At 32.5% G+C, this 13,892-nt stretch overlaps 1 protein-coding gene across 9 annotated transcripts in view; it reads left to right on the forward strand.

Annotated features, from left to right (window-relative positions):
- LOC106871495 (band 3 anion transport protein) overlaps positions 1-13,892 on the forward strand; it is a 762,999-nt gene that overhangs the window by 654,100 nt on the left and 95,007 nt on the right. For 6 of the 9 annotated variants that reach the window (XM_052970953.1, XM_052970950.1, XM_052970948.1 and 3 more), the window contains one exon: positions 2,113-2,148. The exons of the other annotated variants lie outside the window; for them this stretch is intronic. In XM_052970953.1, coding sequence (XP_052826913.1) covers positions 2,113-2,148 — 36 coding nt within the window. The remainder of the gene's footprint in view (positions 1-2,112; positions 2,149-13,892) is intronic. 9 annotated transcript variants of the gene reach the window in all.

Genomic DNA, 13,892 nt, shown 5'->3' on the forward strand with positions numbered 1-13,892 from the left:
ACAATATACAGAACAAATCATACTTTTTCTTTTATATATATAGAATATACATACATATACATGAGATACAATGTCTTCTATTTTATGCACATATAGATTTTAAGAAATAACTTCAGAGCAGTTTCACATTGGTTTGATAATATTTCCTATCAGTTTCTCAGCTTCAAAGTAGGGGCAGAAGATGCATCAGAACTTCTTTTTCTTAATGAAGTAGTAAGAGAGTTTATCAGAACTTTTGGACTCTTCAATAAAAATCATCAGGGCTGGTTATAGGGGCTTTATTATGTTAATATATCATTTTTTTTTTTTTTTGGTTGTTCTGGAGATTCACTATTTACACAAGAGTTTCAATCTCAAGTGTGAAGTGAAAGAACATTAGTGTGTTACCCTCATCATTGACTATATGCTTTAGTTTATGAAGATTTTATGATAAGATCAGGGCCATCATAACAGCATTACAGACTGCTGAGCAAAGCAATTCAATATGCTCCCTCTACACACAACCTTGGTGTGCATAGATTAGCATGAGTTCCCTAGATCTGTGATCTCCTGAGCAATGGCTCAATTTGCCCTTACCTTGAGATACCAGTGAGATGAGAAGAAAGAGGACTTTCAGGACACCTAAGCAACCCACCCACCAAGATGGGTATGAGATGTTTTGGCACAACTATTTTGGTGCCACCTATTTGGCATTATTGATTCAATGCCTACATATTTGGCATCAGGCATTTAATGTTTCCCTTGTTTTAATATTCTTCTCCTTTTCTTTCTTACAATATATTTTTCTTTGTGCATGGAGAGAGGGAAAGAATTACCAGAATGTGAATGTTTGAATGTATTTACGACCTTTTGCATTCAATTAATAAATTGTAATCTTTCTCTCCCTCTCTCTCTCACACTCTTTCAAACTGTATGTGTATATTTCTGCGCATGTTTACCTCCAGCACCAATAAAGTACTGTCACCAAAATAAGCCAAATGTTCAGTCAACCATGCCAAATGATAAGTGTCCGAACAGCTGCACCCACCCAATCACTTCATTCCATACTAAGATATACATACATATCAACCCTCACATAGAACTAGTTCACATCTATATCTCTCTAAAGAGAGTGACAAAAAAATAAGTATTTTTTAATGGTGTCAAATTTAATAATAATAATAATAATAATAATATAATGAGCTTGTTATAAGCCATACTCAGGTGAAAGGGGTAAGAGAGGGAACAGAAAGCAGCAATTAGTCGAGTAAAGAAAGACAGCAGTGAAAGATAAAAGTGCATTCACAGTACATAGATTAAAACATGAAAAGACAGGAAAGTGAATGATGTAATTTTTTAGTAACATTCTTGCTTTTGATAAAGATATAGTGTTCGAAATTAACATATGCTCTACCACTTTCTTTTATGTACACTTTCTATGTTAAGGATACACACATTTATAGCTTATTACATATTTCACTTGATGTTACACATCAAAAATAAGCTACAACTTCTACATAACCAATATTTTACAAAGGAATTAGGTCACTAATTAAGAACTGTGATTCATTTTAGAATTACCAGAATGTGGATGTTTGAATGTATTTACGACCTGTTGCAGGCCTAATCCATCAAACAAGATGGTATTATTATGCTAGACTTTTTCTGCAGTTCATCTGCCTCAGTGAGATGTTTGAATTCCAATAAAAAAAACTGAAAAAAGTTAATGAAACATTAACTCTTTTATACTTAGGCAAATCACACAAAAACTTATGTAATTATCTACATTACTATTTTACCTCACTTTTTAAGTAACAACAGTTTAGATAGATAGTTTTCGAAAGAAATGTGTTGAATGGGAACCATCATCCTTTCTTATTTCTCTAAAAAACATTTTACATGTTGTGGTCAATAATCGTTAATTTTCTATCACCTCAACAACACATTAATCATATATCATCATGATAGATGATTGGTTTCCATTCCTTTATCAGACTTCTTGTTTCATTTTTTTTGTTTTTTCTAATCACTTTCCAAACAGAAGTTGATAATTCTTTTTAAATTTCAGTCAGTTAATTCACTTCACTTTCTTATTTTCTGTCCTTCACTACCTCCATTATTTCTGGATATAAGGCGCAAATCCAGCATAGCCAGCATTGGTGCCTCCTTGTAAGTACCATCTCTATCACTTGTCTTTCCAAACCCTTCATCCACCCAACTCTTTTCTCTTTTTTTTTTCTGTTTTCTAAGTCATGTATCCTATGAAAATATATCCCTTGATGTCTTATATCTGTTTGTTTGGAATTTTGCAAGTTTCATTCTCTGTGTTTTAGAGTATATTTTAAGTAATTTTGGCATCTAAGTGTGTGTGTGTGCGTGTGCATGTGTGTGTGTGTGTGTGTGTGTGTGTGTGTGTGCGTGTGTGTGTTTGCATGTGTGTGTGTACTGGTACATACACACACTCAGAAATCAAAATTAATAGTGGTTAGTCAAGTAAACATGTGTATGTCTTTGCTTGTATATAAAATTAGATCTAGCTTCTTTTTCTTTCTTTTTTTTTGTGTGTGTGTGTGTGTGTGCATATATACTACAATTTACTCTAGTAATTGTTCAATATTCTTGTTTTAATTCTATAGAGTTCATAAACTGCCCAACTCCCATCCATGTCTTCCTAACATCGTTTGTACATCATGGTTTCTCTTCCTTATTACATATCAAGGTCAATTTGATTGATTGTTTCCTTACTATTTCTCTCGAAGTCCAATTATTGCCTGTGAAGTTCAAAACTAATCAAGCATCTTTCCTCTTGTTCCTTATTTTATATCAACCTGAATCCTGTTGACATCATGAATTCCCATTTTTTTTTTTTCTTTTCGCAAACATCTTGCTCCACAGTTCCATTTATTCATACTATTAAGTTTGTACCTACTAATTTCAATTTATTCAATGTTGGTTATTTCTGTAAAGACACTTTTTGTAAAGACATTTTTGTAAAGACACTTTTTGTAAAGACACTTCATAGTCATAAATAGGATGTTGAGTTTGATCTCAAACTAAAGCCTTAATATTTTGGGGCAATTGGTTTCTCTTTCAACTGATAAATATAAATTACCTGGTGAGATGAGGGGACAATTTTATCACAAACTATTCTATTCTATTCATTTCTTATTTAACAGACCCTTCCTTTCATGCTTGATTTAACCCTTTAGCATTTAAACCAGCCAGAAGTGGCCCAAATATGCAACCAGTTTTATGTTAAAATCAGCTAGACCTGGCTTCTCACACCTACCCTACAATGTCACTCTAAAAATATATAATTACATCACTGAAATTTCAAAGTTGCAAGGTAATGCATGGCTGATTCAAAACAATGATTTTGCATTGCTTCATGCTCTTGCTTAATGAGGCTGGGGTCATCCCAGGTTAGTGGTCCCAGAAATGTCATCATACATAGAGCCAACCAGGATTACCAGTGCTCTCCATCACTGGCAGTCCTGTGCCAGCCCCTCTGCATCTTAATACATGTTAAATCTGGACACTGTTCTTCAAGCATCTGACAGATTGCTTCAGTGTCCTCAATCATATCTAACTGTATTTGTCCTACAGATATGTTCCACTGTCATTTCACTATATGGGATGGTGTTATAATGAACTTGTAGGTGCAGGATGGCCAAATGGATACTCAGTTCACTTCACAATCGCTATAAACTTGGTTTGACTCATATCTTGTGAATGAAATTGGGTAGATGGAAACTACAGAAACCTATCAGATAGATTCAGTCATATCACACTGTGTTATGCTGATTCTATCTGTAAATTACATTAAGGGTACATGTGTCTGTAGGAATTTTAACCGCATACGTGTTGATGCAATGAGCCTGGTGGTTCACTTGATCTAACAACTGAAAATTCCTGGTTGGAAATCCTGATGTGAGACCCATTACAATGAGACATTATAATGATAATTCAAGTAACCCTTTTAATACACCTGAGACCCAAGACGATCTTTAGTAATATGATATATATATGTGTGTGTGTGTGTATATATATATATATATACATATATATTAAATTAAAATTTATTTTGATAATTAGTGTAAGAGCTCTTTGGTAAGATAATGTTCTGAACACCAGTTTGATATAAAAAGAAATATAATAGCTAATTGTAGTGTGGAAAATTCCTGTTAGCCATATTACAACCAATAAACGTTTAAGTTAATAGCTATTGTGTGTCTCTGAATGACTAACATGTGCCTCCCATGCTTTGATCATTTTAGTTTCAACACACTGTTTCAGACCAAAACACTTTCCATGCAAGGACATCTCTGTAACAGTTAATTATTTGACTAAATCTCTCCATTATTTTTATTGTTTTCAAAACAAATTGAAGCATTTTTATTAAGAATATGACCATGAAAGTGTTATAACACTTTCTGCAATAGCAAAAGTTACTTCTCCAGAGTTGTTTATAGCTGAATATTATTGGTCAAAAATAAAGTTACAATAATGTCTAGTATCATCTCATCTCCATCCCCTTGCCCAAGGCATTCCAGCTTTAGCCACACAAGTTAAATAGGAATGGTTTTTCAGATCTTTTATGTAAACAATAACCTCCTTGCTTCTAATGAACATGAGTGATAACATCTAAGCCTTTTTAAGCCTAATTTTCTATATTTATAATTTCACTGAAACTTCTTTGTAGATGGATTGATGTGTGTGCCCTAGCATGGCCACAATCTAATGACTGAAGCAAGTAAAAGATAAAAGATATTTGTATATATATATATATACACACACACATACACACGTGTGTATGTGTGTGTGTATATATATATATATATATATATATATATATATATATATATATATATATATATATAAATAATATGTATGTTATATGAACACTAAATTTAGATATGATACATTGAAATGGATTTGCACTAAATGATCTTTGCATAACATTTACTTTATTTACCATGGGAAAATGGTAAATGTTTCTTTAGTGAAAACAAAACTAATTTATGATCACTTATTTTTAGTCGAGTATTATGAGATCTGTAGGATATTTTTACACTTTGATCTTGATTCGAAGCTACTGTTCACAGCATTAAAGAATATATTATTCTCCTAATCTTATTATCTTCATTATTTCATCATTGTTTGAGAAAACATGTTTGTTTGTTTGTTGTTTTTATGTCTATAATTTATTTTTCATAAAACAATACATCAATACTCCCATGACATTAGTGTAAGAATAATTTTCATCTCCAACTTGTTCCTACTAGTTTCACTGGTGTGTGTATTTTCTTTTTATTTCATTTCCATTTGATTTATGAAATAGTTATTTTAATTGTCACTAAATTAGCATAGCCCATTCAAATTACCAAAACTTTCTTATCACAGAGACTTCATCCTTTGGATACTCTGTTAAAGTATTAAGTCAAATTCGACCCTTTTCTTTCTATCTTCTTATGTTCTTTTAATATCTGAATATCTCAAATTTGATATAAACAACTACTTCCTGAAGTATTGTAGAACATTTATCGAACACTAAAATAAAGGGAAAGCAATTTGTAGAAACTATATATCTTAGATTTACAGTCTGATTTGTATATCCTTAACAAAGCATTTTCGAAACCTCAAGCATGATATATTGGATTATTTGTGTGCGCAAGTTCATTTATCCAGATTACAGCACATACTAGACTAAAGTTTGGAGTTTGAAAATCATTAGGACACAAACAAAATTGTTAAATTCAAGATTTATGAGGTCTAATCAAAAAAATATCAGGACTGTTACTATGGTAACAGAGCTAAAATATGCAGAGTGAAGCCACTTGGCACAGATTGACCTTGAACTCTGTCATGCATGCACACTAAGTTATAACATTCTTGCTCTTGCTTGGCAGTAAAGTGTGTAGAGCATAATCATCTCAAAAAGATGATCGGGTTTCAGCTGTGCAGGATCTCATTGATTGTATCAAGAAAGACAAAAACTTATTGAAAATAGTCATAATGGGTGATGAATCATGGGTCTATGACTAATGACCCTGAAACCAAGGCAAGAATCAAATCCCACTTGAAACGAACAAGATTTCAAGACATCAAGGAAATCTAAGAGAATGGAATGAAGTAACTACTCATTATCCCAAAAAAAAGGAGTTCCAGTAATATTTCCAATCCATGTAAATATTACTGGAACATTACCAAGACCTTTGACAATATACCATGCTTGAAAGGCAGTGAGGTGGCAGAAACACTAACATGCCGGGTGAAATGCTTAGTGGTATTTTGTCTGTCTTTACGTTCTGAGATCAAATTCCGCTGAGGTCGACTTTGCCTTTCATCCTTTCAGAGGTTGATAAATTAAGTACCAGTTGCATACTGGGGTCAATCTAATCGACCCCCCCCCACTCCCCAAAAATTTCAGGCCTTGTGCCTAGAGTAGAAAAGAATATTATATTAGGCAGTGAATTGGCAGATTTATTAGAGCATTTGATTGAATGTGTTGTATTAATTCTGACCTGCTGTGCTCTCAGTTCAAATCCTACCAGGTTCAACTTTGCCTGTCTTCCTTTCAAGCTTGATAATAAAGTAGGCTCTGCAGTGGCTGTGTGGTAAGAAGCTTGCTTCCCACCACACAGTTCAGTTTCTGTCTACCTAATTCATTCAAGTCTTTGGTCATCTCAGGGCTATAGCAGAAGAATAACTAAGGTGCCACATAATGAGATGGAATCTGGTTGAGAAACAAACTTCTTACCACACAGCCACACCTAATATGTTAACAAATATAGAAACAAAAATTTAATAAGCAGCAATGTAAAATTTCATTGTTTTTATAACAATTAGGAGGAATTCATTCCTATGTAGAAGATGTTGACTTAAAATACATTTATTTACAATAGAACTAAAGGAACAGAATTGTAAGTTGGACACTCATTCTATGAATAAATTATATTAAATTTAATAAATTCTAAAAGATCAACAGCATGGAAATTGTCTATTGTCAGTTTGTGTAATCCATTATGACTACAACACCTGGGATAGCTCTTCTAGATTTTTCCCTTCAATTCTTCTTAAATGCATAAAGAATATTGATTAGTGTATTTATTTACAAGCCACTAACATACTGATTGATGAATCTTATTCAGTATAATGTGAGACTCATTCTCACGTCTGAGAATCTTAGTTTTCTCCTGATTCAGTGGTTCCTCCATGTTGATATTCTCATACGAAACAAGCAGGAACAAAGATGGCAACAAAATACTGGCTGTAGGTATGATTGTTGTTGCATCTTGTATTCTTTATGCTTTTCTTCAACTTCCTTTTGTCAGAAAAGGTCGGTTTCAGTAGTGATAGAGTTGGAACAGATCTGGCCTTAGTTTCTCACAATTTTGTCTAAATTTTAGCCATTTTGAGGGTCTTTTTAATGGCAAAGAAGACATCATAGAGATCTTTTACTGGTAATTAATTCACTAGAAAGAATTTAATGAGGAAATCTCTAGTCTTCATTCTAACTACATCCTGACCACCACCACCACCTCTTCTATAGCCCAGGTTTCATGGTGGTGGATTCTATGCTTTGGCTGTTGGTTTTTCATTGACAGCATTGTTGGTTATGTAACCCTCCCATTTTGATGTTTAAAATGACACGGCTTTTCTTGATTGAAATGCTCTAGCTTTTTTCTTTTTTTTTTTTTTTGATACTCCAACAATTAAACAATTAATTACCCAGTATGAGATTATATGGAAAAAAATTTTTTATGCTAACTATCAACTTATAATTAAAAGTTTACTCAGAAGAGAGATTAATCAATATCTATCCTACAGATTAGTCCCTAATTCAGATAGAGCCCTCATCTTGGATTGTCTTCCATCTCATAGGTTTAAAATAATTTTAGAAATATAATTGTACATTAAAAAAACAATGTCAAAATAGTCCTAAGTTTTGCTTTAAGCTACCTGCTATGGTTGTAACGGCAATAAAAGAATTTATCTATGTTCTATTATGATCTCAGTTCTTATTTGTTACAAAACAATCGGTAGTCACACTTGGTTTTCTTTTATATTTTGGAGTGTTTGACTCTGCTGCTACATTGTACCATATACAGTGATTTTCTTTTTAAATTCATTCAAAATTCTTATATTATCATATTAAGTAAGCATAAAGAACCATCATTAATTACCAAAATGCAGATTATAAAACAAGTAGGAGAAAAAAGAAAAGTGTTGTTGGGAAATTATACATTGCCCTTTCTAGTTGAATAACAATAAGGAATCAATTTGATTCAATAGAAGTTGCCAGGTGAAATTCAAGCAAGTGTAACATGTCTTAACTAGCATGAGCACACATTAAAATTATTGTAAATGTGGAGAAAATATTAAATTTTTAGGTGGTTGTATGTAACAGTGTTGTTCACCACAATCTCAGGTTATCTAGAAGAAGATTTAAATTTGTATAAGCAGTTGAAACAGGAAGAAGCTGAGGAAAATGCTCAAATATACATTGCTTCTTATGGATTAAAATCAAAGAGGACCAGTAATGCAATATTTATTTTCTATGTTTCATATTTTTATTTGTTGTACAGTTGTTGTTGCTGGCACTCCGTCGCTTACGACGTCGAGGGTTCCAGTTGATCCAATCAACGGAACAGCCTGCTCATGAAATTAACGTGCAAGTGGCTGAGCACTCCACAGACACGTGTACCCTTAACGTAGTTCTCGTGGAGATTCAGCGTTTCACAGTGTGACAAGGCTGATCCTTTGAATTACAGGCACAACAGAAACAGGAATAAGAGTGAGAGAAAGTTGTGGTGGAAGAATACAGCAGGGTTCGCCACCATCCCCTGCCGGAGCATCGTGGAGCTTTAGGTGTTTTCGCTCAATAAACACTCACAACGCCCGGTCTGGGAATCGAAACCACGATCCTGTGACCGCGAGTCTGCTGCCCTAACCACTGGGCCATTGCGCCTCCACTCATTGTACAGTAACCATTTGCCATATCGCGGTTCACCTATCACACCCTCAGTACATCACGGATTTTTCTGGCTAACATATGTAAATCTATATCGTGGACTCCTCAGTGTATCACGAGTTTCTGCGGCCAATAGATATTTATATTTTTTTATATTTTAATTATTTCTGTGGTAAAATAAGCATTTTCATAACTAAAAATTAATAAATTAATAAATAAAAATACAGTACAGTACTGCACTGTATAACACATTAATTAAAATATATTGAAAGAAAATATGTAGTGTACCATAGATGAGCAAACAAAGAATCTCACATACTGTAAGGAAAACGAAACTTGCATTTATAATAAAATTAATATATACAAATTAGAAAAACAATAGAAAAGATACACAGTGCAGTACTGTTTCTACTTCGCAGATTTTCACCTATCACAGGGAGTTTTGGAATGTAACACCCATGATATTCGAGGGATTACTGTATAAACTAAAGAAAGTTTATATATATTTTTGACTGAATTACATATAATTTTGTTGAAAAGACGTTTTTTTTTTCTTTTTATAAGTAAATGCATTGTAAGTCTATTCAGTTTTAAATAAACATGTATTTCTTTCAATGATTAAAATAGCTTATCTGCAAAATACTATTTTACCCTGATTATAAAATAGTGAAAGAAGTGAAACATTAATTAATCTTGGTATTCATGTGTGTGTGTGTGTGTGTGTACCTAGATGTACTGAGTCCACCAAAAAGTGTATACCTCCTTCGAGTAAAGAAGATATGTAGAAATATTTTAATACTGAATTTATTCAGACATTACACGATTAATATAAATAACCTTAAACCTCTACAATTACAAGAGGTGCTCAAAGTGGTGGCCATTAGCTTTTAGACACTTATTAGCATGGTGAACTGCTGTTTAGGCAATGTTAACCAAAGTGTCCAGTGAGATTACTACAAATATTGTTTCAATTTTCTCCTGGAGAGCAATCAGTGTAGCCAGTTTTCTGTGATATATGACATCCTTTAGTGTGACTCATAAGTAAAAGTCTGCAGATGCTAAGTCAGGAGAATTCAACCATACTTCTTTGTCCCATCCAGGTTAATTCATATATCTTGGTAGTAGTCTAGAAGTACACCATATTGAAAGAAAAGTTCATCATTTCCATAAAATGTGAATGGACATGCATAGCATGTCTAGGTACACTTGACCAGTGACAGTACCTTCAAAGCAAAATGGTCCCATTAAACTTGATGACACTTTACACAATGACTGCTTTGTCCACATGCAAACAAGGATTTTCTGGTGCTCAGTAAACACAAATATATCAGTTCACTGTTCCATTTAGCTTAAATTGTGCTTCATCAGATCACACAACTGTCCTCACAAACTCTTTTTCCTCACCTACCATGTGTTGAAATCACACACAAAACTTGATTCTTTGATTAAGTTCATCGTTATTAATTGCATGTAATAATCTTGAGGTGTAAGCTTCTCACTTAGCTCTTTTAAGAAAGCACCGTATTCTTGTACTGCTTATTCCTGTCTCATGTGCACATAGTATGGTAGACTTCTTTGGTAAATGTTTGAAATATTCCAACCCCATAACCAAAGAAGCAGCACTTACTACTCTACGAAGTCTGATAGATTTTTCCCTTTCACACATCTTACACAGTGTCATGTGTTTCAAACTGACCACAAATTTATGAAATCAACAGGTGTGTTGGAGGTTCTCTTCCAAACTCATGCCTCCATTGTTGTTGAATATCAACATCTTTCTCAAATTTGAAATACCACTTCAAAATGGTCTTACATTCCTTAAACAACAGCCATACCTCTATTACTTTGTCACAGTTGCTCACAATAACATCAAGAAGTCATAAGAAAGTTTCTAGCTTTTTTAATCTCAAAATAATGCCCATTGGCTATTTCATACATTAACAATTGATCAAGTGCAACCTAACTTTCTCAATATCACACCTTAACAGCAGTAAAAATAATATTTTTAAAATGAAAAATTTTTTCATTAAAATTTAGAAACAATTTTTTTTTTAATGCCAACCATATTCAAATAGGCTAGAAAAGGCATAAAAGGTTAAAGGTAACCTTTTTTAATTCCATGAAGTGTGTATAAACATTTTCTGGCATATTCTGCACATATATACAAAAATATACACACACACACACACACACACACACACACACACACACACACACACATTTACATAATGCTACTTGATCAACACCTAATACTGTTGTTCTTTCTATTGTTGTTCGATCTCATATTGAACACCATTTTAATTCCTACCTTGTGTGGGGAGGTGGGGTTGTGTGTCTGTCTCTGTGGGTATTTTTTTTTTTTTCAATATTCATCACTGTTGAACAAAAACATTAACCACCCACAAAATTCATAAACTTCCAGGCTTAATGTCAGTCATTGGTTCATTTCAGTATCATTTATCAATCTAATATAAATTGTGGAAGCAAGATAAAGTAAACTAGGTTTGAAAAGAAAAAAAATTCTTCATACATTGTCCTTAGATTCATGGATGAATCCCAGAGGAACAAGTGTTAGTTTAGTTAGATTTCAATTTGCTGCATTTTGCATGATTGGTTCAAAATTGTGTCTGTTAGAAAGTATCTGCTCGGACTTAGGAAATTTTCTGTTTATTTTTGTTTTCCTACCTTTAATGTTCACAACATTGTTCATATATTACTCTGTGTCTGTTATCCCCTGTTTCTCTGATATATTTAAACCTCTGTGTGTCTGTATCCCAAAACGTATTATTTCTTTTAATTCTTTTAAAAAGTCTTCTCTTCATTTTCCCCCTACACTATGAGCATTCCTCATTATAAATCATGCAGGTATATTCCCTGCACTTTGGAGCATGCTTTATATTTTGTATTTGTACAGCTGTAACGAATCACTATTCTCTTGAACAGATGCTGTATAAAATAACACATTTATGAACAGTTTTTCAATTGTTTTGTATGCTTGACTTGAGAGCCAGTATCCAATAATTGCCACAATCAGACAAAGATGGTTTCTTTAATTAGAGCTCTAACATTTCAGTTTGTTTTAAATAATGAATGTGACTCCTAATATATGTTCTTTTATCTATTCATTTATTTGTTCATTTAATCAATGTAAATCTATTTGTTTATGAATTACATAAATTATTTATACTACATATATACACATACATATGTGAATCTTCTTATACATTATTGACATTATTGTAAATCATCCTGAGGCTATGACATATATATTAGAAAAGATATTGGCAAAATATTGGCAAGATGCAACTATATATATTACTGTTATGGATTAAATATCAGCATTTCAATAAATACTAGTTAACCTTCTAATTTTAATAAATATTAATAACCCACAATAAATATTAATACACTTAATGCTAAATCTTACTACTGCCATCCCTAACAGCCAACTTACTTTCCATTAAAAGCCCATAAGTCATAACACACTAACTCTATTTACTTCATTAATCATTCTTTCTAAATCAAAATTGTACACTTTTTTTTTTGTTCTCATTGTTGCTATTTCATTTCTTCTCAATTTTCATGCTTTTTGTCATTCATTTATACATTCAACCATTGCTTCATTACATTAATCTGTATTTAGGCGCAAGTCCAGCATATCCAGCCTGGGTGCATCTTTGTAAGTATCTCATGTCTCCTCTCCCTCAATCATTAGCTGAGAACCCACCTCTTTTTTTGCCTTTTATCAATATATAATGTTAGTATCTTTATCTTTTTAATGTCCTAGTATTGTACAAGTTATGTTAATTATCTTTTAATTTATGCATTACTGAATGCATTTAGTATACCACATTTTACTTACATAAATATAAGTAATTATATGTGTATGTGTATATAGATAGCTAGATAGATATTCAGGTATAGATGTACAACATACACACACACATACATAATCTGTTTTACAATTTCTCACCAAATAGTCAAACAGAATAATCGGTGGATATTTGGTTAAGTGGCTGCTTGAATAACTAACAGATGGGGAAAAGCATGCTAATATGTGGGGAAAAGCATGCTAATATGTGGGCCAATCTTCCAGGATTGCAATAATGATGTCCAATACCACACAAGAGAATGATAATGTCAGATGATGCCAAAATCACCTTGCATATTCAAATTGTTTGGATAAGTCATATCTCTGCTGAAACTATGAAATCAGTGTCAATGATGTTATTAAAAAATATCAGATTCTAGTCTTTCATTCAGTTAAGTTCACGTGCTTTTTGTGGGATTTTTCATCTATTTTGGTATGTATGGGGGAAGAGAGAGGGAGAGCAAAAGAGAGCTTTATGTACACACACACATATATATATATATATATATGGTATTTTTATGTGAGCTTAAAGCTTATGTCGATCACCATGCAATGACTAAGCTCTCGACAGAAAAAAGAAGGCTTAGTGTTGACTAGCAGAAGAAAGAGTACTTGATGCCATTGTTTCGTTTAATAATATTATTTTGGTCAAGTCAGTCTCTTGCTACTCTGAGTTTTGCTGTGGATACACTGGGTCTTCAGGCAAAGTACAATTTATCAATATATATATATATATATAGTTTTAGGGAAAATAACCAATTTTCAAGAACTCATCAATGAAAATCCACTATCACATATAGAAAAATTAATAATTAAAAGCACAATAAATGAGTATAATATAAAGTAAAGTAAATATCATAAGATAAATATAATAAAAAGATTACCCGTGTTTCATAACCAATTTTCAAATAGAAAAGAAATTTAAATCGATTAAAATCAATTGAAATTATCGAAAATAAGTTCTATTCAAAAATATAGCTACTCGTCAGATCGTAAGTAGAACAATAATTAGATATATATCTCAACCAACAATAAGTACCAAATGAATTAATATGAAATACTTATTAT

Source organism: Octopus bimaculoides, chromosome 1, assembly GCF_001194135.2.
Source record: "Octopus bimaculoides isolate UCB-OBI-ISO-001 chromosome 1, ASM119413v2, whole genome shotgun sequence".
NCBI lineage: Eukaryota > Metazoa > Mollusca > Cephalopoda > Octopoda > Octopodidae > Octopus > Octopus bimaculoides.